Source organism: Drosophila erecta, unplaced genomic scaffold (genome assembly GCF_003286155.1).
Source record: "Drosophila erecta strain 14021-0224.00,06,07 unplaced genomic scaffold, DereRS2 tig00000021-arrow-pilon, whole genome shotgun sequence".
In the NCBI taxonomy this organism is placed as follows: domain Eukaryota; kingdom Metazoa; phylum Arthropoda; class Insecta; order Diptera; family Drosophilidae; genus Drosophila; species Drosophila erecta.
The window spans coordinates 2,136,341-2,159,791 of NW_020825198.1; the positions used below are offsets into that span (position 1 = coordinate 2,136,341).

The following is a 23,451-nucleotide window of genomic DNA, read 5'->3' on the forward strand; positions in this document are numbered from 1 at the left end:
AGTTCTAAACTCCATAAATGAACTCATCTTAATCGGATTTTGAAGTGGCATACCTCTAAATGTTTCTGGAGCAATTCTCTAAAAATCTGCATTCAAATTTGGAAATTTATTTTTTTTCAATGTTTTTGTCATTTTCCTGATGTTATGATATTGTACAAATTCAAAAGTGTCCCAAGGCTAAAGTTCTGAACTCCATAACTCAACTTATATTAATCGGATTTTAAAGTGGCATACCTCTAAATGTTTCTGGAGCAATGCTCTAAAAATCTGCATTCAAATTTGGAAATTTATTTTTTTTCAATATTTTTGTCATTTTCCTGATGTTATGATGTTGTACAAATTCAAAAGTGTCCCAAGGCTGAAGTTCTAAAGTCCATAACTCAACTTATATTAATCGGATTTTAAAGTGGCATACCTCTAAATGTTTCTGGAGCAATTCTCTAAAAATCTGCATTCAACTTTGGAAATTTATTTTTTTTCAATATTTTTGTCATTTTCCTGATGTTATGATGATGTTGTACAAATTCAAAAGTGTCCCAAGGTTAAAGTTCTGAACTCCATAACTCAACCTATCTTAATCGGATTTTTGAGTGGCATACCTCTAAATGTTTCTGGAGCAATTCTCTAAAAATCTGCATTCAAATTTGGAAATTTATTTTTTTTCAATATTTTTTAATTTTCCTGATGTTACGATGTTGTACAAATTCAAAAGTGTCCCAAGGCTGAAGTTCTAAACTCCATAACTCAACTTATATTAATCGGATTTTAAAGTGGCATACCTCTAAATGTTTGTGGAGCAATTCTCTAAAAATCTGCATTCAAATTTGGAAATTTATATTTATTCAATATTTTTGTCATATTCCTGATGTTATGATGTTGTACAAATTCAAAAGTGTCCCAAGGTTAAAGTTCTGAACTCCATAACTCAACTTATCTTAATCGGATTTTGAAGTGGCATACCCCTAAATGTTTCTGGAGCAATTCTCTAAAAATCTGCATTCAAATTTGGAAAATTATTTTTTTTCAATATTTTTGTCATTTTCCTGATGTTACGATGTTGTACAAATTCAAAAGTGTCCCAAGGCTGAAGTTCTAAAGTCCATAACTCAACTTATATTAATTGGATTTTAAAGTGGCATACCTCTAAATGTTTCTGGAGCAATTCTCAAAAAATCTGCATTCGAATTTGGAAATTTATTTTTTTTCAATATTTTTGTCTTTTTCCTGATGTTATGATATTGTACAAATTCAAAAGTGTCCCAAGGCTGAAGTTCTAAAGTCCGTAACTCAACTTATATTAATCGGATTTTAAAGTGGCATACCTCTAAATGTTTCTGGAGCAATTCTCAAAAAATCTGCATTCAAATTTGTAAATTTATTTTTTTTCAATATTTTTGTCATTTTCCTGATGTTATGATATTGTACAAATTCAAAAGTGTCCCAAGGCTAAAGTTCTGAACTCCATAACTCAACTTATCTTAATCGGATTTTGAAGTGGCATACCTCTAAATGTTTCTGGAGCAATTCTCTAAAAATCTGCATTCAAAATTGGAAATTTATTTTTTTTCAATATTTTTGTCATTTTCCTGATGTTACGATGTTGTACAAATTCAAAAGTGTCCCAAGGCTAAAGTTCTGAACTCCATAACTCAACTTATCTTAATCGGATTTTGAAGTGGCATACCTCTAAATGTTTCTGGAGCAATTCTCTAAAAATCTGCATTCAAAATTGGAAATTTATTTTTTTTCAATATTTTTGTCATTTTCCTGATGTTATAATGTTGTACAAATTCAAAAGTGTCCCAAGGCTAAAGTTCTGAACTCCATAACTCAACTTATCTTAATCGGATTTTGGAGTGGCATACCTCTAAATGTTTCTGGAGCAATTCTCTAAAAATCTGCATTAAAATTTGGAAATTTATTTTTTTTCAATATTTTTGTCATTTTCCTGATGAGATGATATTGTACAAATTCAAAAGTGTCCCAAGGCTAAAGTTCTGAACTCCATAACTCAACTTATCTTAATCGGATTTTAAAGTGGCATACCTCTAAATGTTTCTGGAGCAATTCTCTAAAAATCTGCATTCAAATTTGGAAATTTATTTTTTTTCAATATTTTTGTCATTTTCCTGATGTTATGATGTTGTACAAATTCAAAAGTGTCCCAAGGCTGAAGTTCTAAAGTCCATAACTCAACTTATATTAATCGGATTTTAAAGTGGCATACCTCTAAATGTTTCTGGAGCAATTCTCTAAAAATCTGCATTCAAATTTGGAAATTTATTTTTTTCAATATTTTTGTCATTTTCCTGATGTTATGATGATGTTGTACAAATTCAAAAGTGTCCCAAGGCTAAAGTTCTGAACTCCATAACTCAACTTATAATAATCGGATTTTAAAGTGGCATACCTCTAAATGTTTCTGGAGCAATTCTCTAAAAATCTGCATTCAAAATTGGAAATTTATATTTGTTCAATATTTTTGTCATTTTCCTGATGCTATAATGTTGTGCAAATTCAAAAGTGTCCCAAGGCTAAAGTTCTGAACTCCATAACTCAACCTATCTTAATCGGATTTTTGAGTGGCATACCTCTAAATGTTTCTGGAGCAATTCTCTAAAAATCTGCATTCAAATTTGGAAATTTATTTTTTTTCAATATTTTTTAATTTTCCTGATGTTACGATGTTGTACAAATTCAAAAGTGTCCCAAGGCTGAAGTTCTAAACTCCATAACTCAACTTATATTAATCGGATTTTAAAGTGGCATACCTCTAAATGTTTGTGGAGCAATTCTCTAAAAATCTGCATTCAAATTTGGAAATTTATATTTATTCAATATTTTTGTCATTTTCCTGATGTTATGATGTTGTACAAATTCAAAAGTGTCCCAAGGTTAAAGTTCTGAACTCCATAACTCAACTTATCTTAATCGGATTTTGAAGTGGCATACCCCTAAATGTTTCTGGAGCAATTCTCTAAAAATCTGCATTCAAATTTGGAAAATTATTTTTTTTCAATATTTTTGTCATTTTCCTGATGTTATGATATTGTACAAATTCATAAGTGTCCCAAGGCTGAAGTTCTAAAGTCCGTAACTCAACTTATATTAATCGGATTTTAAAGTGGCATACCTCTAAATGTTTCTGGAGCAATTCTCAAAAAATCTGCATTCAAATTTGTAAATTTATTTTTTTTCAATATTTTTGTCATTTTCCTGATGTTATGATATCGTACAAATTCAAAAGTGTCCCAAGGCTAAAGTTCTGAACTCCATAACTCAACTTATAATAATCGGATTTTAAAGTGGCATACCTCTAAATGTTTCTGGAGCAATTCTCTAAAAATCTGCATTCAAAATTGGAAATTTATATTTGTTCAATATTTTTGTCATTTTCCTGATGCTATAATGTTGTGCAAATTCAAAAGTGTCCCAAGGCTAAAGTTCTGAACTCCATAACTCAACTTATCTTAATCGGATTTTGGAGTGGCATACCTCTAAATGTTTCTGGAGCAATTCTCTAAAAATCTGCATTAAAATTTTGAAATTTATTTTTTTTCAATATTTTTGTCATTTTCCTGATGAGATGATATTGTACAAATTCAAAAGTGTCCCAAGGTTAAAGTTCTGAACTCCATAACTCAACTTATATTAATCGGATTTTAAAGTGCAATACCTCTAAATGTTTCTGGAGCAATTCTCTAAAAATATGCATTCAAATTTGTAAATTTATTTTTTTTCAATATTTTTGTCATTTTCCTGATGTTACGATGTTGTACAAATTCAAAAGTGTCCCAAGGCTAAAGTTCTGAACTCCATAACTCAACTTATCTTAATCGGATTTTGAAGTGGCATACCTCTAAATGTTTCTGGAGCAATTCTCTAAAAATCTGCATTCAAAATTGGAAATTTATTTTTTTTCAATATTTTTGTCATTTTCCTGATGTTATAATGTTGTACAAATTCAAAAGTGTCCCAAGGCTAAAGTTCTGAACTCCATAACTCAACTTATCTTAATCGGATTTTGGAGTGGCATACCTCTAAATGTTTCTGGAGCAATTCTCTAAAAATCTGCATTAAAATTTGGAAATTTATTTTTTTTCAATATTTTTGTCATTTTCCTGATGAGATGATATTGTACAAATTCAAGTGTCCCAAGGCTAAAGTTCTGAACTCCATAACTCAACTTATCTTAATCGGATTTTTAAGTGGAATACCTCTAAATGTTTCTGGAGCAATTCTCTAAAAATCTGCATTCAAATTTGGAAATTTTTTTTTTTCAATATTTTCGTCATTTTCCTGATGTTATGATATTGTACAAATTCAAAAGTGTCCCAAGGCTAAAGTTCTGAACTCCATAACTAAACTTATATTAATCGGATTTTAAAGTGGCATACCTCTAAATGTTTCTGGAGCAATTCTCTAAAAATCTGCATTCAAATTTGGAAAATTATTTTTTTTCAATATTTTTGGCATTTTCCTGATGTTGTACAAATGTTCTAGAATGTAAATCAGGTAAATTTCTACAAATTTGTCAAATTTTGACTTTCCAACGCCCACAAACCGCCCAAAACTGTCACGCCCACACTTTTGAAAAATGTTGTGGCAGTTATTTACTGTTTTATATATTTTGTTAATTTCATTATATATATTTAAAAAACTTTTTGCCACGTCCTCATATTAAAAAAATTTTAAGTTTTTTTTTCATTTTTTCACAAATTTCTACAGATATTCCAGAAAATGTTCAAATTTCTCGTTTGCACTTCCACTATCTGAGTAACGGGTATCTGATAGTCGGGGAACTCGACTACAGCATTCCATCTTGTTTTGTAATTTTATTGTCAAGCTTTGGTACGGAAATCGGCCTTAAAGTAAATATTATTTTTAATGCAACCTTACCTAAAATAATGTTGGTACGACTTGTTGCCACTCCAGCCTCGTTCTTGGCCTCGCATGTATAGACGCCAACATCACTGGGAGTGACCTTGGCTATCTTAAGCTTAGCCACTTGCTCGATGACAGTAATCTCGTACTTCTCAGAAGCAAAAAGAAGAATGTCGTTGAAGTACCATTTTATTTCTGGGAATGGAACTCCTTCCACTTTGCACTCTAGCACGGTGGGTTCCTCGGGAACGCATTGGCGTGGCCGCAATTTCTCGGTGATCCTTGGAGGCTTAATCTCTTTCTTCTTCTTCTTGACAAGCTTGCGCTCCTGACCGATAACCTCAGAGGTAGTCGTCTCCTGCTGGTTTTGGGTAAGCTGCTGGTCCTCTATAAGCTCCTCATCGGCCACCTTGTCGATGCCCTCTTGGATTCGTTTCTGGGTAATAAGCTCCAGCTCAGGCAACGGTTGACTGTCGTCCAGCACCACGCGACGCTTCTCCTTCTTAATGATGTTCGATGTGACCTTCATTTCCAGATCGCGTCGTACGTCCTCCACATCCAGCTCGATAAGCTGTTCAGTCGTTATGAATTGAGGTCTTGTGTCTTCAGTCTTCTTGAGTAGGGTAATAGTCTTTTGTGAGATCTCCTGGGATATTTCATCCACCTTTTCGATTTCAGCAATGGCCGCTTCTAGCAGCTGAGGCTGACCTTCTACGGAGGCCTCCTTTAGTCGCTTCGTGCGCTTCTTGTGCGCCTTCTGCTTTGCCTCAGGAGTCTCCTCTGTGGGCACAACTTCCTCTTCAGGCAGTACGTCTTCAGATACTGCCACGACCTTGACATCGTCCACTGGCATTTCTTCCACTTCATCTTCCTCTGCAATGGGCTCGTCGAAGGGCTCAGCCACTTCCTCGGACACCTCATCTACTGATGGTGTGGCCTTCTTCAGCTTGGGCTTCTTCTTCTTCTCCTTCTTAGCCTTCGGCTCTTTTAGCTGCTTGTCCTCGGGCAGCTTAAGAGGTTCAAGTTCCAGTTCCTCCTCTTCGCTTTCAGGCTTTTCTTCTGGCACAAGATGCGGACCAGGTATGGCCTTCTCTGGCTTTTGCGGTTCTTCAATTGGCTTAGATGGAATTGGCTTTAGTTGAACTTCTTCCGGCTGCTGTTCAGGCAGTGGGCGGCGTTTTCCAGATGGCCATTTCTTTTCCTCCAGGACTTCCTCAACAGGCTGTTTCTTTTCACCTCTCTTCCATGGCACCTGAGGCTGCTCCTCTTCAGGCTTTGGCTGTTTCTCAAGATCAATGTGTTCAGCCTCTTCCAGTTGCGTTGGCTCAGCATCAGAAATTTCCGGCAAGTCTTCGTGTTTCGGCTTCTTAACCTTCCTGGTCTTTCGTTTCTCTTCCTGAACGATTTCATCCTCTTTTTTCTCCACATGCTGCAAGTCCACTTCCTCTAGTTTGACTTCTTCGGGCTTGATAGAAGTACGTTGAGTAGGCTTCAAACGGACTTCCTCGATGGTCGCCTCTTGAGGTAGCTCTTTCTTTGGCCGAATAACCCGCTTAAGAGCCACTTCTTCAACCTTCTCGATGATTTCTTCTTTTCTTGGCTTTGGCTTGGGTGCCGTTTTTTGTTCGTCAACAACTTCCTCTACTGGTTGCTCCTCCGGAATTTCCTCAACTGGTTGCACGTCTTCCGGCTGGGCTTCCTCTTCTTCAAACTCTTCAGTTTCTTCAGCTGGTTCTTCAGTTGATTCTTCGGCTGCAACCTTTGTTTTTGGCTTCTTCTTTTTAACTCGCTTCTTTGTTACATCCAGTATATCCTCTTGAGTGGTGATGACGAACTCTTTCACCTCAAATTCCGTTTCAGGTGTTTCAGGTTGTTCTGTTTCCGAGACAGCAGCAATCTTTTTCACGGGCTTAAGCAAAACCTCCTCCACTTGTTCTTTTTCGGGCAGAGGACGTTGTTTTCTTGGCGCAGGTTTCAGTGAAACCTTTTCGATTTGCTCAACCTTTTCCTCTTCGGGCGCAGGCTTAGGCTTCTTGGGTTCTTCGGGTATAGTTTCTATTATTTCTTCCTGCTCCTCAACTATTTCTTCTTGGGGAACGTCCTCTTCTGGTTGGTCTTCTTCTACTTCGGTCTTTTCTATAGTCTTCTTGGGCTTCTTTGCTTTTTTGACCTTTCGCTTTTGTTCCTGAATTTCTTCTTGGGCAACGATCTCCTCCTCCTCCTCGATGGGCTCATCCACTGGAATTTCCTTTTCCGGAACATCCTCTTCTGGCAGTTCCTGGACATCAAGCTTTTCAACCGTTCGTGTTGGTTTCTTTACTTTTTTAACCTTTTCGCTTTCTTCAACAACTGATTGCTGCTTCTCAACAGTTTCTTCCTCTTCAACAGCCTCCTCTACTGGGATTTCGTCTTCTTCGAGCTGTTTCTCCGCCTTGGGTTTCTTCACCTTCTTGACCTTTTTCTTTTCTTCAACAATCTCTTCCTGTTCTTGAACCACTTCTTCAGACTCTTCGATTGCCTCTTCATCGGCTTTTTCCTCTTCGGTCACCTGCTGTTTTAGCTTAGGTTTTTTCGTTTTCTTGACCCTATGTTTTTCTTCAACAATTTCCTCAAGTTCTTCAATCACTTCTTCCTGCGGCACTTCCTCTTCTGGAGATATTTCTTCTTCCGGCTGTTCTTCAAACAACTCCTCGGTAACTTCTTTCGTTGGCCTAGGCTTTTTGGCTTTCTTGATTCGGCGTCTTTCTTCGAGAACGACTACATCTTCGTTTACTACCGTCTCTATTTGGGCATCTACCTCATCCTGATGCACTTCTTCAATGGACTCCGGCTTGGGAATCTTCTTCTTACCACGCTGCCATAAGACAGGCTCTGGCTTCTCCTCAATCTTAGGTTCCTCGGATAAAACATCAACCGCTTCTTCGTATGTCTTGGTCGGAGCTTCCTCCACCTTCTCTTCGACTACGTCTTGAGGTTGCGGTTTCTTTTTCTTGCCGCGTTCCCAAAGAACAGGTTGTGGTTCAGGTTGAACGGGCTTGATAAGGTCCTCCTCTATAGTGTCGACGGCAATCTCGAGACTCTTTGGAAGCTCCGGTTTTTGCTCATCAGCCTTTTGAGGCTTCTTCTGGCCACGCGCCCACAAAACAGGTTGTGGTTGCGGTTCTGTTGGCTTAGGCACTTCCTCCTCAAGCGTGTCGACTGCAATCTCAAGAGTTTTCGGAATCTCGGGAACTTGCTCTTCGGGTAGTTGGGGCTTCTTTTTGCCCCGCTCCCACATGACAGGCTGCGGTTGATCCTGTACTTGAGATAGTGGCTCTTCGGGCAACTCATCCGTAGCTTCTTCGTAGGCTTTCTGTTCCGGCACCACTTGTTGTGGTACGGGTCTGGTACTTTTCAAGGGTTTCAATTGAATCTCCTCAGTCTTTAGAGCCTCCTTAGGACGAGGTCGGGGTGTTGGCTTCAAGGTAACCTGTTCCACCTTCTGCTCCGGCTCTCTTGGTGGTATCACTCGTCTAACAGCCGTTTTCTTTGTTTCCTCAACTATCTGTTGTTCGACCACCTTAGAAGTTTGCACCACTTCCTGGGATAAAATAGTCTCCTGCTGAGCCACCTTCTTCTTGCCGCGCTCCCACATGACTGGCACGGGCTCTGGTTGCTGGACTGGAGTGGGTTCAACCAACTCGTCGTGCGCCTCTTCGAAGGTCTTATGCTGGGGCTGGGGTTTCTTCTTGCCACGCTCCCACATAACTGGTACCGGCTGAGGTTGTTGAACAGGGGTTGGCTCAACCAGTTCGTCGTGCATTTCCTCGTACGTTTTTGGCTTCTCCACGTATTCCTCCTTAACAGGCTCCGCCTGGGGTTGCACATATTGTGGTTGATCGGGCTTCTTTCTGCCACGATCCCACATTACAGGCTGTTGTTGCAGCAGCTGCTGTTCCTGCGTATCCTGACGTTCCTGTAAGTGAAGCAAGGAGGAGTCCTCCACCTGAATAAACTTCTGGGGCTCACGTGGCTGTCGCCAGCTATAGGCTTCTTGTTGGGTTCGCTGGTTAATCATCTTTTGGTGCTCATACTGCTCCAGGCTCATCATCTGGGAGTCCTCGACCTGCACAAAGTGCTGACGCTGAGCCTCCTCGATGAAGCTCTGCTGTTGCACCAACTTCTGTCTCTCAGTAGTCTGAGAGATCACTGTATCCTCAACTGAAGTCAGGGGCTGCAACTGAGGACGCTGTTGCTGTTGGCGCCAATTTACAGCCTGCTGTTCGCGTATCAATCTCTGGGCTTCCAGCTTCTCGCGCTCGGAAACATGCATAATATTAACATCCTCAGTGGTGATAAACTGCTGCCTATAGATATTGGACTGATCTTCGTACTGCTGCAGTTCATCGCGACGCATTACTTTAGAGATCGAGCCCTTGGAGCTCTCATCAATCATGACCACAGTCTCCTCGGCTGTTCCTGTTTGATACTCCTCCGTAATGGCTTGTTGAGCCTGCAGGTGACGGAGCTCGACTTCCTCAATCTTAATCTTGTCGATCTGCTTAGTAACGCGTTGGACGCTCTTGAGCTGCTGGCGCATCTCCTTCCAGGGAATGAGATCTTTGGCGTTTTGCTGCTGGGTGATCAGCTTATCGATCTGGTCAGTCATCTCCATAATCTCAACGCTTTCCATGCTCTTCAGGCGCTGGATTTCCTTGGTGCGCTGCACCTGTTCCACCTGAGCCTGCTGTGGCAGCTGCTCATCTGTTTCAATTTGGCCTTCAAAGGGTTGCAGATAGACCTCATCTAGATCGAATTTGTTGAGCTGTTGCTGAACACTCTCGACTGCCTTAAGTTTTTCACGCATAGTGATCCAAGGAATCGCTTCCTTTTCGGTTTTTCCGGCAATTATCTGTTCCAGGGTAGCGCCAAGACTCATGATGCCCTGATCCCGTTCGGTCTTGATGGACTTCAGTACAACCTTAGCTGCCTCTAGTTTTGGCGCGGGCTTTTTCTTTTCAATCGGCGTAGCCTTCAGGCTAATAGTCTCCTCAGTCCAGGACTTAACAGGTTCAGGCTTAAATCCTGGCAGGAAAACTCCCTTGTCCAGGGAACGTCCTCGAGTGGGACGCGATGACTTACGCCATGGTATCACCTTTGTAGCCGGCTGCAGCGACTTGCTGCGTACCTTGGGTTTCTTCTGCCGCGACCTTCCCTGATGCTGACCCTGCCCGTTGACGCCCAGGAATTGACCAAACTGCTGGCCGGGTTGCTGGCCAGGTTGGAAAGCGTGTGGCGACTCGGGGGCACTGTCCTCCCGGCCAGAGGAAGAGGACTCATCCTCGGCGGAATCAATCGTTCGCAATTGAAAGGCCGAGATGCGTCGTTCTAAGAGGGATTAAGTGTATATTTTATTTAATATATCCCTAGGAATATAAGTGGGATAAATAACAAAACACATCCAGAGTTCGAATGGGACAATGATAGTAATGTTTTTTCAACCTTCTAATAATAATATTCGCTTGATAAAAGAGCAGTGCTCTAGCAGAGCTTAGTATTCCCGTACATTATAAATTAAAATAACATTAAATATCTAGTTAGTTCATTCGCAATGAGATCGCAAGCCATTAAATGTAATGCCTCATGGAGCACTATCCAGATGTCAAGTTGATGCAATTTTGTACCACTTACCTGCTTCTCTCTATAAATACATTTTTATTCTGGGCCATTAAAATTAGTTTGGTTGTTCGGAATCGAGGAAACCAAAAACCCTCCATCTGAAAGGTGCGTGTGTGGACCACAAATCATATTTCCCCGGCTGACAGCTCATCTGCGTTGACCGTGAATAAAGCTTAAATGGGATTGGGCCCTAGGTCAATACATATTTTTGATAATTGGCATTGATAAAAATAGGTGCGAATAGTCAGATGCCGTATTGAGTAGGACGATTATCTATGATTCGTGATTCACTAATCGGGTGTGACGAATCCACTTGGGGATGATGGATACTGCATTAGCCTGCATCTAAATCTGGCGCATTGTCATGGCAGCAAGTCACAAGTCGTAACGAATAGTGACATTCGTTTGACTTCAGCTCATCATCCTCGTCATCGTGATAGGGGTGGAGGTGGTCTGGGGTTGTGGCCACGCAAGTGTACAATTGAGAGCAAACAATTCAAATGCCTGTGTATACATTACGGCCAAAAATAGATATCTGATTAGTGGCGGCTACGTCACCAGGTGGGGCTGTTCAGCTCGACCATCGGCAGAGCTACTACAGATTTATGGGCGGGGTGTGTCTGCTTCGACGTTCTGATGTTCTCGGGACTCATATAGACCAGCCATATAGCCAGAGCGCAGTGCGGCGCACTCCAACGTTCTCAGTCGGATGTAGACAACAATCGACCGCAGAACAGAACACATCATAAGGTAGACAGTTTTTGGCTGGGGCAATACATGTACCCCGTGCATCGAGACTACCTACCTGTAGTAGCTGACCTCCAGAGATTCCGGGCGACATTCGGATGACGGGAAGCAAGCAGCGGCGGTGCAAGTTTAGCAGTAGCAGGAAGATTGTGGCAAGAAGGACATTTGGCAGTTGTAAAAAACAAGTTTCCAATCATTATGCATTTTGCTTGGATTTATTTATAGACGCGGTATTGGTTTTAAGTATTAAATACATGAGAGATACAATTAAACAACAAAAGAGTGTACGCGAGTGTTGGTTCTTACCAAATAATCAAATGGAAACAAATCAATTAAACTTCAAAGTCATCGTAAAGTGATCGAAAATAAAAACATATCGGGTAAACATAAACATGACAGATAAGACTTAAAACGAAGGTCGCATGAGTTTTTATGATTAATTTTTTAGTAAAGCTTCTCGCCACAAAGGAAAACATGTAACAAAGAGTATTAAGATTGGCGGCAAAAGCAGCATTTACTTTCGAGATTCGTTTGGATTTTGTACACGAAATGTATGATTGATTGGTGGCGATCGAGAACGAAAGTGTGTGACAAATAATAGAGTAACGAAACGAATTAGTAAAAAGCGGTAATAAAAAATGAATAATAAAATCTCATGCAACATCACTACAAAATAAATAAAATTCTATTAAATTAAATTCAATTAAAGTAAACAATACAATAATCATTTTAACGTCGTCTACTATCGGAGTCATCATAGATGGACTGAAGGACTGGAGCGTACGACTGTCTGTTCGGATTTGCTGGTAAAAGTCATATATGATATTGTATCTTAAAGCCTCCTGTCGAAACCTTTCTAACAACGATTTCACTTTCAGAGGGACCTACGGAACCTCAACCATTGCTTAAAAGCCGAAAACAGCCTGCCAGCTAAATATAAATCTTGGTGCAACTATGAATCACAGTGGCCCGCGGCTTGATGACTGAACAGCCGTAACTGATTAATCTAATTAAATTCTTTTCTGCACCATAAACAGAATCATCAATTCATGTTCTTCTCTAATGACCAAGAGGATGAGTCGCCCGACTAACATCGGTATATCTCTCATCTCTGCCTGATCCACCTTATAGACAGCAGTAGCAACAACAAAAGGTAATTTATCATGATGTTTTGTTCTAGAACCTAGAAGCTAGTACCTAAACCATCCACGTATGCCTAAGCAAATATATTTATTCGGTTTTGGTGTTTTTGTTGTTTTTGTGTTTTATTGAAAGAAAATTGAAATAAATTTCAAGATTTACTTGAGAAAATACATAAATGTTTTTCATTGTAGCTGAAAGCCTGAAATCCAGACAGCACCGCGTGCCTAAAAATAGCAGAACGGATTTCGAACGCTAATCTATTGGAAATTAGTTCTCGAAAGCCAAACATTCACATTCTCCAAAAAGAAATTTGAAAATAGAACACCCGCTGGGCGTACATATGTCTTGATATGTCTGAGAAAATTCGGCTGGCAGCTGAAAGGCTTTCGATATTTTCTGTTTTTTCTACAGACTGCTATCTGCTCGATTCGTGCTAGTTTTTGCGCACGTTCACAGGGGGAAATGGAAAACGGAAAATAGAATATGGGAAATGTGTATCTGGCAGATACAAGATAGCGCACCACTGGCATCGCCATGAAGCCCGCGGTGTGTGTGCGCTAGATGTGTCATCCATAATATTTTATGCTAATATTCAAATGAAAAATACAACTTTCACGCTCGAGCGGAGGCGGGACAAATGTGCGTTTTGCACACGGCCCCAAAACTATCCTACTGATACTCATAGATGGGGCACATAATACCTACATATGTGCATAGCTATAAGTATTTAAGTATATTTACGGACGGGTCGGGTACTGAAAATATTATTATGTGTGCTTAAAGTGGCCTGCTGTACATAAGCTACCTTATTTATAACTCAACTCGAGGGGCTAGAGATCTATATGCTACATTTGGGTTTGAGTCATTTCCACTTTCACTCAACTGGCTGCAGAAAATTTCAAATTTTATTTAATGGCTGTTGTTGTTGCTTCTGTTGTCTTGGCCGTGCCAGAAAGAAAAATGGTCTATAAATATTTATGTTGCAAAATACTTGTAATTATTTTTATTATTTTTCAATTAAAAAGTGTTTTCATATGTTTGTTCTTCTTTTTCGGTTACGTTTACGTGTTAGACATCTTTAATTTATTTCTTTTTTTGTTTTTTGCTGCATTTCACTTGTAACATTTTGCAATGGTTAGTAAAAATAACTCGTTCGTTTGATAGTTTAGAAAAATCCTTGAAAGGTTCGACAGGCTCGCTCTAAAATATTCTTCACTCAAACTTTTACGACTAGTAGTTGATCATATATATAGGTAGGTTGGGGTAGTAGTAACTGTATGTAATACGTCAGTAACTCGGGGATTAATAGTTAAAGTTCTTCTCGGTCGTTGTTTTGTTTTTGTTCATTTCATATTTTCTTTTTTGAGCATTCTTTGGAGTTGGTTTGTTGATGTTGGTTGGTTTGTTTGTTTGAACACGGTTCGCTTACGTTTGGTTTTGCTAGGTTTCGAACTCTGGTTTCGGTTTTGGCTTAGCTTTAGTTTAATCCTTACTTTTAACAGTCAGTTTGGCTGAGGATTCGACCTGGCCGGTGGACGAGGTTACGCGCACAGTAAAGATGCCCGAATCCTCCTCGTAGGTGGTGCCAATCAGGAGTACAGCGCTGTTGCCATCGAAGATCATCTGAAAATATGAAAGGAGGCTATCAGTTTTAAGGGTATGCAAAAATGTGTATATGTATGGCCCTATCCCATTCTTACACCATGCTGCAATCTATTTTTGTCTTTTCCCATTACTTGTGTTGTTTAGTAAAATGTATTATTTAGGCGTGGAACCCACCTGGAAATCCGGTGTTTCGGGAATCAGCTGACCCTCGCGGAACCATTGGACGCTGGTGGCTTTCACTTTGCCGGTCACCGTCGTCTTAAACTGAGCGGGCATGCCCTCGGTGACGGAGACATCCTTAAGGGCTGTGATGGTGGGCGGGGCGTCTAGGTTCTCGATTGGACGGACCTTAAGCTGGGCGCTGGTCTGAATGCTGCCCAGTTTGTTCTCGGCCACGCACTTGTAGGTACCCTCGTCCTCGGGGAAGGCCTCCGAGATGACCAGCTGGTAGTACTCGCCTTGGCGGCTCATCTGGAAGTAGCGTGATGGTTTCACAAAGTTCTCGCCACGCATCCAGCGGGCGGTGGGAGTGGGCTTGCCATCCACTCGACAGCGGAAGATAACCTTGCTTCCCTCCTCGACGGACTGGCTCTTTAGCTGCTCCACAATGTGTGGGGCCTTCTCGCTGCCCGGAGTTGTTGGTTTCTCCGGTTTGCTGGGCGACTGCACAATGCAGTCACCATCGCAGCGGGCCTCTCCAGCGGCATTGACGGCCACACACTCGTAGCGACCGGAATCCTCGGCGAACGGTTCGATAATAAGTAGAGTGTGAACACTGTCCTCCTCCAGCATCTTGAACTTGATGCTCGGCTGAATCTTCATGCCGTTCTTAAGCCAGTAAACATCGAGCGGGCGAGTTCCCGTAACCTTGGCATCGAAGCGAGCCAACTGACCAGTGGCCACAGTGGTGCTCTGGATGGTGGTCACGAAGCTAGGCGGCTGAATGCCACCCTTTCCGGCGCGACGACGTTCCTCCACAACAAGATTGGCACTGCACTTTGCAGTTCCTCCACGATTTTCGGCCACACACGAGAAGACTGCGGAGTCCTCGACGAACACCTGGCGGATAATCAGAATCGACTTGCCGCTAAAGGTGTGGATCTGCAGATCCGGGGAGTTCTGGATGGGGAAACTCTCACGGTACCATTTAACCGTTGGATTGGGCTCTCCGTCGAATTCCACTTCAAATTTGGCCTGCTCGTTCTCAAAGACGCGGCATGGCTGGATCTTCTTGGTGAAGACCGGAGCCTTGGACGGTTTTACGGGTCCCTGAACGACACGCTCCTGAATGGTTCCCTTATGCTCAACCTCGGTTGTTTCGGTGGCGGTTATCTTGCGTGTAATCTCAAGGTCACCCTGGATCTCCTTCTGCACCTGCTGCTGCTTGTTCATATGAACCTCGCGACCATGGACGAATGATTCGGACGGTTGGGCAGTACCCTTGGGTGGGGCAGCCTGCACTTGAGTAGTGCTGGTTTTCTCTTGACTAGAAGGGGAGAAATCAGTGTGATCTTTCTTAAGCTCGTAGGCAATGTGTTAGGTACTCACAGATTTTCTTCGTAAGACTGAGCCATTCCCTTGGCCTGGGAACTGCTCACGACCTTCTCTCCGGGAATGGCGTACTGATGGGTATCCCTTCGCAGGTTGGTCTCCTTCAGCAGCTGTTCAGTTTCCAGAGTCTGCAGCTTGTTGTAGTAATCCTCGCTCTTCTTGGCCTTGACATTTTGCTGCCAGTCCGGAGTGGGTGGCTTGTATTGCTTGGGCTTCAGGTGCTCCACGCCCTTCAAGGTGTGGGTGCTCTGTTCGGAAAGCACCTGCTTACGCTCATCGAATACCTTTTCCAACTCGTTTTCCTGGCGCTCCTTCTGATAGGCAGCTAGTTCGTAATCGTACCAGGCTAAACAAAGATGCGGTCATTATTAGGTGCCGCCCAGAACGCATTTAAACAGTAATTCTTGGTAAAGCCAGTTTTAGCTCAAACACATGCACTTTTGGATGATCCATGAGCGTTAGCAAATAAACTAGCATGCAATAAGAACTTGAACATTATTTACAAGTAGGCGACTTAAGTGAAATTAGGTATGAATGGGGCTTTTACAGAGGTTCACTAGCTCTTTTGGTTTCTTCAGAGGGAACAGCAAATGAGTAGAGACAGAGAGAGGGTCAATGGCTAGCTGGATGATAACCACAGTTTAAAACAGACGGAAAGTGCACACGCAAAACTACGTCATAACCATATTACCCCGGGTCCGGCAATACTTAGGGAGCCAACTTCCTTGGTTTCCTTTGCGTGATTTCCTCCTCTGAAGTCTCTCGTTGACTGGAGTTCGACAATCGGTTCTTTGGGGGATTTTTGGGATTTGGGGACATATCGGGATTGTTTTTTTTGGAAGTTGGGTATACTTGTGCTTGTTGTTTAAAATGTTTAAACTACTTGAAATGTGGTTATAGTGAAATTAACTTGGGTGCTACGGCTACGTAAACTTGTGTGGCGTATTGTGCGTTGGAATGTATATATTTACAATGAGTTCTTGTTTGTGAAATAGCATGTAGTGTCCATATTTAGTTTTTCTCAGTTAAAGACTACTGCATTAAAAAATTGTTAACGCTCTAATATCTGTTAAATAGATAGTGTTTCCAGAATTTCTGGGGTGTCTTCAAAATTAAACTTACGACGTGGCGAATTCTTCAGCACATTACGATAATCGTCCGATCGTGCAACAACCTTCAGTTCAGTGGTGGCAATCGATTCGCCCACAGAATTGCGAGCAATCACCTCAACCTTGCCAGTATCGTACTGACGTGTCTTCGGGACATCCAGATGGAACATACCATCGTTGGTCAGCTTGTAACGCGAGCCCTGATATAACAATTATCAGTTTCAAGATTGTTTCAAAACGGGATTCCATTAAAACTTACATGAACGACAGTGTGGCCGTTGATCAGCCACATAACCCTCGGACGTGGATGGCCGGTGACACGAACACAGAATCTAGCTGGATCACCCTCCTCCACAGTCTGGGGCTCCAGTTTGCTCACAAAGACTGGCTTGGTTCTGGGCTTGGCATCGGGATCTACCTCTTCGGGCACCCTAAGCAAAAACAAATTATGAATTAAATTAATGGGAGATTTGGAGGATAATTTGTACCGACAATCTGTGCGGAAACCATAAGCCCTTAAAATCTTTACATTCGGTTGATACTTACACCTGCCATGAGGCTTCCATTTCTCGGATGCGGTCAATGCTCTGCATGTGTGCGGGCAGCTGGGAATCATAGACGATTCCTGGCTTTCCAGAAACCTTAATAAAGGCACGAGTCTCGTCCTTGCCATACAAGTTGGTGGCACGGCACACGTACTCTCCGCTGTCTTCGGGATAAACCCAGCCAAAGTTCATTGCCACATAACCAAAATCGTAAATGGGCTGGAAGCGATTCTCTGCAGAGGGTAGGACATTGCTTAGATTGCATTCGTGTTAAGCGATAATTTTAGAATACTCACTGTGCAGCAATGGCTTGCCATTGAAGAACCACTCGACCTTCATGTTGGGATCTCCCACGGGAGCCAACTGGCATTCGAATTTGGTGACCGCCATCTCGGTAAGAGTAAGCTGCTCCTTGATCTGCGTAACGAAGCGGGGAGGTTGCTTGCGATCCGGATCGAATAGATCATCCTCTGTCAAATGGACCTCCGATGTATATTTCTTGATGGTAGCTTCCATTTGGGTTAGAGCATCTGAACGCTTCATTCCGCGAGGCACTTGGTTCTGGAGTAGGATGGTAGGGAGTTCTGGAAAACAAATGTTGTATTGAAAGCAGTAAAAACAATGTGTATTCTAACTTACTCTTGCAGGACACTGTGGCTCTGGTGCGATCCTCGCCATGGTTGTTAATTGCGCGGCACACGTACTCTCCAGAGTCCTCTCCATAAACGTACAGAATATCCAGGGAAACAAAGCCCATGTCGAAGATATTTCTATAACGGTGTCCGGAAGGCAAGGGCTTGCCATTGCGGTACCATTCCACGCGCAGGCTGGGATCCGTCTTGGGTTCCACCTGGCACTCAAATCGCACGGCCTCGGCTTCATCGACAGTCACAGAAGTGATCTGTGTGGTGAACTTTGGTGGTCCAAACTCCTCCTCCACCACCTTCGGTGCTTCTGGGATGCGTCCTCGCTCCAGCTCCTTTAGCTTTTCAGAGGTCATGCCCTCTGGCAACTGCGACTCGTACACAATATTGTGCTTTCCTTTGCAAGTGACCTTTGCGCTGGTGGTGGCAGTGCCCCACTTGTTGGTTGCCCGACAAGTATACTCGCCTGAATCCCTAGCATAGATGTAGTCCACATCCAACGCAATAAAGCCAAAGTCGTTGAGCTGATGGACCCTAGATCCGGTAGCCATAACATGTCCATTATAGAACCACTCAATGCGCATGGTTGGATCGCCCACAGGCTCCACACGGCAGTCAAAGTGGATTGGACCACCCTCGGGAACATCCAAATTGTCCTTAATTTCCTCCGTGAATTTCGGTGGGTTAGGCTGTTCGTCTTCAATCACAAGCTCCTCGCGCTTATGCATGGTCTCCTCCAGTTTCTGCAGACTCTCAGTGCCGGTGCGGAAGTTGGAGGGCAACTGGGGCTCCATAACTATGCCCTGGCGGCCCTTGACCTGCAATTTGCAAGAGACCGTGGCCTCACCATGCTTGTTTGTGGCCTTGCAAGTGTATAATCCCGAATCACGCTGATAGCATCCAGCGATTTCGAGGATTACGAAGCCAAAATCATTGATGGTCTTGATGCGAGAACCAGCCCACAAGGCCTTGCCATTGTGGAACCAATCCACACGCATCGATGGGTCATTAATCGGCTGGAGACGGCATTCGAAGTGAGCCAGAGCGTTCTCGCCGATAACCATATCGAAGGGAGAGGTGATAAATTCTGGTGGCTTGCCAGTATCGTCATCCGGTACAAACTCGGTGCTGCGGGAGCCCAAGCCCTCCAGTTCGGCGATGCGATCGATAGTTCCCTCCATGCCCTTGGGCAGCTGAGATTCCATGATGATGCTGCGCTTACCCTGGATCTTCATGGTGGCGGTGGTCACCGCCTCACCATACTCGTTGATGGCGCGGCAAGAGTACTCGCCGGAGTCCTCGGGATACACAGGAGAAATCTCCAAAATGACAAAGCCGAAGTCGCAGAAAGTACGGAAACGAGAACCGGCCTTCAATGGACGACCGTTCCAGTACCACTCGACCTTCAGTTTGGGATCATCGGCCGGGGTAATCCTAGCCTCAAAGTGGGCATTTTCACCCTCGCGCAGATTTTCGATGTTTTCCAGCGGTACTGTAAAGACGGGAGCCTTGCCCTTGGTCTCTTCGGTGGTCTCTTCGCGAGTGCGGACCATGCTGTACTCCAGGTTGGCGATCTTCTCCAAACCCCCTTCCATTCCTCGCGGCAGCTGGGAGTCCAAAATGAGGCTTGCCTTCGAGGCGCACTTGAGCGAAGCCCTAGTAACATCCTCACCATACTTGTTACGGGCCCTGGCCTCGTATACACCAGAGTTCTCCTCGTAGCAGTACAGAATGTCCAGGATAACAATGCCGAAGTCGTGGAAGGTGCGGAAGCGATGACCATGGGGTAGTTTCTTGCCGTTGAAGTACCATTCCACCACCAAATCGGGATCGGTGATTGGAGTCAAACGTGCCTCGAAATGAGCGGACTGTCCCTCCACCAGCTTGGTGACATCGACGATCTGGGTGATGAACTTGGGTGGCTCAGCGACCAGAGGAGCGGAAGTGTCTGCCTGTTGTCCTTGTGGGCACTCGAGCTCCCTGATCCTCTGCAGTGAATCCGGCTGCAAGCTATCATAGAACACTCCGCCACGGCCTCCACAGTTGAGAGTGGTACGGGTAAAGTCCTCGCCATACTTGTTCCAGGCTCTGCACACGTACTCTCCACTGTCATGATCCTGCAGATAGGAAATATCCAATACGACGTATCCAAAATCGGACACCGTCTTGATGCGGTTGGAGTGACGCAACAGCTTGCCATTATGATACCACTCCACCTTGAGCTCCGGATCGTTGACTGGGATCAGAGTGCACTCGAAGTGAGCGGACTGTCCGTCCTTCAGGCCCTCCAGCGGCTGGATGTGGGACGTGAAGCGCGGCTTCTGGCCCCTCGGCTTGTCCACGCACTCCAGGTTACAGCTGATCTCAGCAGTTCCATGCTTGTTGGTCGCGCGGCAAGTGTAGGTGCCGGTGTCTTCGATCTTGGTGCCCAGAACCTCCAGGGCAACCGTGCCAAAAGCGTAGATGGTACGCACGCGATGGCTGGCCTCCAGAACCTTGCCGTTGTAGAACCACTCAATGACCATGCTCTGGTCGCCGACAGGGATGAGATTGGCCTCAAAGTGAGCCAGTTCGCCCTCACCAATGTCTGCAATATTAACGAATTCAGTGGTGAAGCGTGGTGGGATGCCGAGATCCGGCTGTTCTGGCTTAGAGCCGTCCTTGCGGAGGGAGTCCTCAAGGTCCTGGATTTGCTCAAGGCCTTCGGCTCCCTTCGGGTGCTGAGTTGACTCGATGATGTTCTCCTTGCTCGAGCAGAAGATGGTGGTAGAGGTAAAGGCCTCTCCAGCCTTGTTATACGCTTTGCAAGTGTAGATGCCCTGATCGCGCGCATAAACCTCGGTCATATCCATGGTAACAAAACCAAATTCACTGGTCATCTTGAATCGAGAACCATGGTTCAGCATTTTGCCGTTAAAGTACCACTCGATGAACAGGTTGGGATCCTCCTTGGGCTCCACGTTGGCTTCCAAATGGATGGGTTGGGCCTCCGACAAGTGGAACTCGGCCTGCAGTGGCTTCGTCCAAACTGGTGGTGGATACTGTGTCTCGGGCTTTGTCGATTTGCTGGTGTAGCGTTTGGCCAGCTCCTCCTCGGTTTCCTGAACAGCCTCAAGACCAGCCTCTCCCTGCGGATGCTGCGTGTCCAGGAACATGGTCTTGCCACCAGTGCACTTGAGAGTGCCCGAGGTGGTTGCAGATCCCTTGCTGTTAGTAGCCTTGCAGGTGTAAATACCGCTGTTCTCAGCATAAGAGTTGGTCAGATCCAAAGCGCAGTAGCCAAAATCGTAGATGGACTTGAATTTGGCAGCGGCCTGCAGCGGTTGTCCATTGTAGAACCACTCGATGGACATGGTAGGATCACGAGCCGGCTCCACGTTGCACTCGAAGCGCACATTGTCGCTCTCCTTGCACTCAATGTTGTTAAGATGAGTAATAAACACAGGAGTCTCGTAAGTGGGCTCTGGAGCCTCTGGTCGTCCCTCCTTGGGCGCCTCAAGCTCTCCAATGCGGGGCAACGAATCTGGATGCAAGGACTCGGCCTGAAGCCAGTGGCGATCTTCGATCTTAAGAGATGAGGTCGAAACAGCTTCGCCAACTTGGTTGGTGGCCTTGCAGGTGTAAATAGCGGAGTCATCAGCACGCAGTCCGTTGACGGACAGTGTAACCAGCCCAAAGTCAAAAGTACTGCGGATTCGGGAGCCAGTGGTGAGAGAAACGCCATTCTTAAACCACTCAATGCGCAGGTTGGGATCCGCGCGCGGTTCCACTTGGGCTTCCAGGAGAACGTGCTGACCCTCATGCAGCTTGTCGTAGCTCTGCAGATGGGTTGTGAAGACCGGAGCCTGTTGGGGTGTCGAGTCAACAAACATCTCTGGTACACGATTCATGGCAGCCTCCTTCAGTCGAATCGCCTCCCAAGACTCTGGGATCAAAGGCTGACCATCAATATTCGACTTGGTCTTAACCTTCATGGCAGTAGAAGAGACAGCCTCACCAGCGGCGTTGTAAGCACGGCACATGTAGACACCGGCATCCTCCGGCACCACAGCAGTAATGTCCAAGGTGACGAAACCAAAGTCGTGGGTGGTGCGCAGGCGAGAGCCCATTTGAAGCTCCACGCCGTTGATGAACCACTCAAACTTCAGCGAAGGATCTCCGACAGGCACGACTCGTGCTTCGAAGTGTGCATGAGCACCCTCCCACAGCTCCGAGGGTCCAGTGAGCAGTTGAGTGAAGATGGGCTTCTCGAACAGGCGCTCCGGTTCGGTGGGGCGTGGTGCCAGTGGTTTCTCCAGTTGATGGATGCGACTGATACTGTCCGGATGCTGAGTATCCATTTGGATGCTGGCCTCGGATACCACACGCATGGAGGCAGTGGTCACTGCCTCACCCAGAGGATTGACGGCGCGGCACATGTACACGCCCTCATCCTCCTTGCGAATATGCGAGATATCGAGCGACACAAAACCGAAATCGTGCTGCTTGGTGATACGGGAGCTATCTTCAATGATCTTTTCGTTGCGGTACCACTCCACCTTCAGATTGGGATCTCCCACTGGGATCAAGCGTGCCTCGAAGTGAGCCGTCTGGTGTTCATTGATCCTGTCGATGTTCTGAAGAGGTTGAGTAAACACTGGGCGCTGGCGAGTGCCGGGTGTCTCAGGCTCCTGGCGCTGATGTGGCGCAGTCGACTCCAGCTTGCGGATCTTCTCCAGTCCCTCGGGATGCTGGGTGTCCGAAATGATGGTGCCACGCGGAATAACGCGCAGATTCGTGGAGGACACAGCCTGGCCCAAAGCGTTAACAGCACGCACGGAATATTCTCCGGCGTCCTCGGCCACAGCATGAGTAATATCCAAAGACACGTATCCGAAATCGAAGGTGATGTGGAAACGAGAAGCGGACGGCAGAGGCTTGCCATTGTGATAGAACTCAATGCGCAAGTTAGGATCGTGGACTGGAGCGACCTGGGCCTCAAAGTGAGCGGTCTGACCCTCATAGATCTCAGTGGAGCCGCGAAGTTCGGCGGTGAAATGTGGTGGACTGATTGGAGCGTCTCCAACTTCGGTACGGGCATTCGGCACCTTCGACTCCAGCTTTTGAATCTTTTCCAGAGCATCGGGATGCTGGGTATCCAAGATCATGCTGCGCCGGTTCAACACGCGCACATTGCAGGTGTTTACAGCCTCACCCAGCTGATTGGTTGCCTTACAAATGTAGGTGCCGGTGTCCTCGCCATAGACGTAAAGAATGTCCAAAGCGACGTAACCGAAGTCGTGGGTAGTGCGGTAACGGTGACCGGTAGGCAGCTGCTTGCCATTGCAGAACCACTCAATCTTTAGGTTGGGGTCGTTGATCGGCTCCACTCGGCACTCCAAGTGGGCGTGCTCGCCCTCCTTCAAGTGTTCTAGGTTGCTTAGCGGTGTGAGGAAAATGGGTTTCTGGCCCTTCTCCTCCACGACGGGCTTAGGAGGAGGCGCATATGTTTCCAGTTGGCGAATCTTCTCCAAACGCTGAGCATCCAAGGTGTCCAGATCGAGTGTCTTGTTTGCTGTTAGAAAG

At 44.7% G+C, this 23,451-nt stretch overlaps 1 protein-coding gene across 2 annotated transcripts in view; it reads right to left on the reverse strand.

Annotated features, from left to right (window-relative positions):
• LOC6546537 (titin) overlaps positions 1 to 23,451 on the reverse strand; it is a 122,271-nt gene that overhangs the window by 49,495 nt on the left and 49,325 nt on the right. The window contains exons 7-15 of one of the 2 annotated variants that reach the window (XM_026976633.1): positions 17,882 to 23,440; positions 17,539 to 17,826; positions 17,244 to 17,475; positions 16,957 to 17,128; positions 16,711 to 16,897; positions 15,586 to 15,934; positions 14,212 to 15,523; positions 13,926 to 14,055; positions 4,900 to 10,251 (exon numbers count right to left, since the gene is read on the reverse strand). In XM_026976633.1, coding sequence (XP_026832434.1) covers positions 4,900 to 10,251; positions 13,926 to 14,055; positions 14,212 to 15,523; positions 15,586 to 15,934; positions 16,711 to 16,897; positions 16,957 to 17,128; positions 17,244 to 17,475; positions 17,539 to 17,826; positions 17,882 to 23,440 — 13,581 coding nt within the window. Of the gene's footprint in view, positions 1 to 4,899; positions 10,252 to 11,960; positions 14,056 to 14,211; positions 15,524 to 15,585; positions 15,935 to 16,710; positions 16,898 to 16,956; positions 17,129 to 17,243; positions 17,476 to 17,538; positions 17,827 to 17,881; positions 23,441 to 23,451 lie in introns of those variants that run through there. The other variant, XM_026976631.1, reaches the window with a different exon arrangement.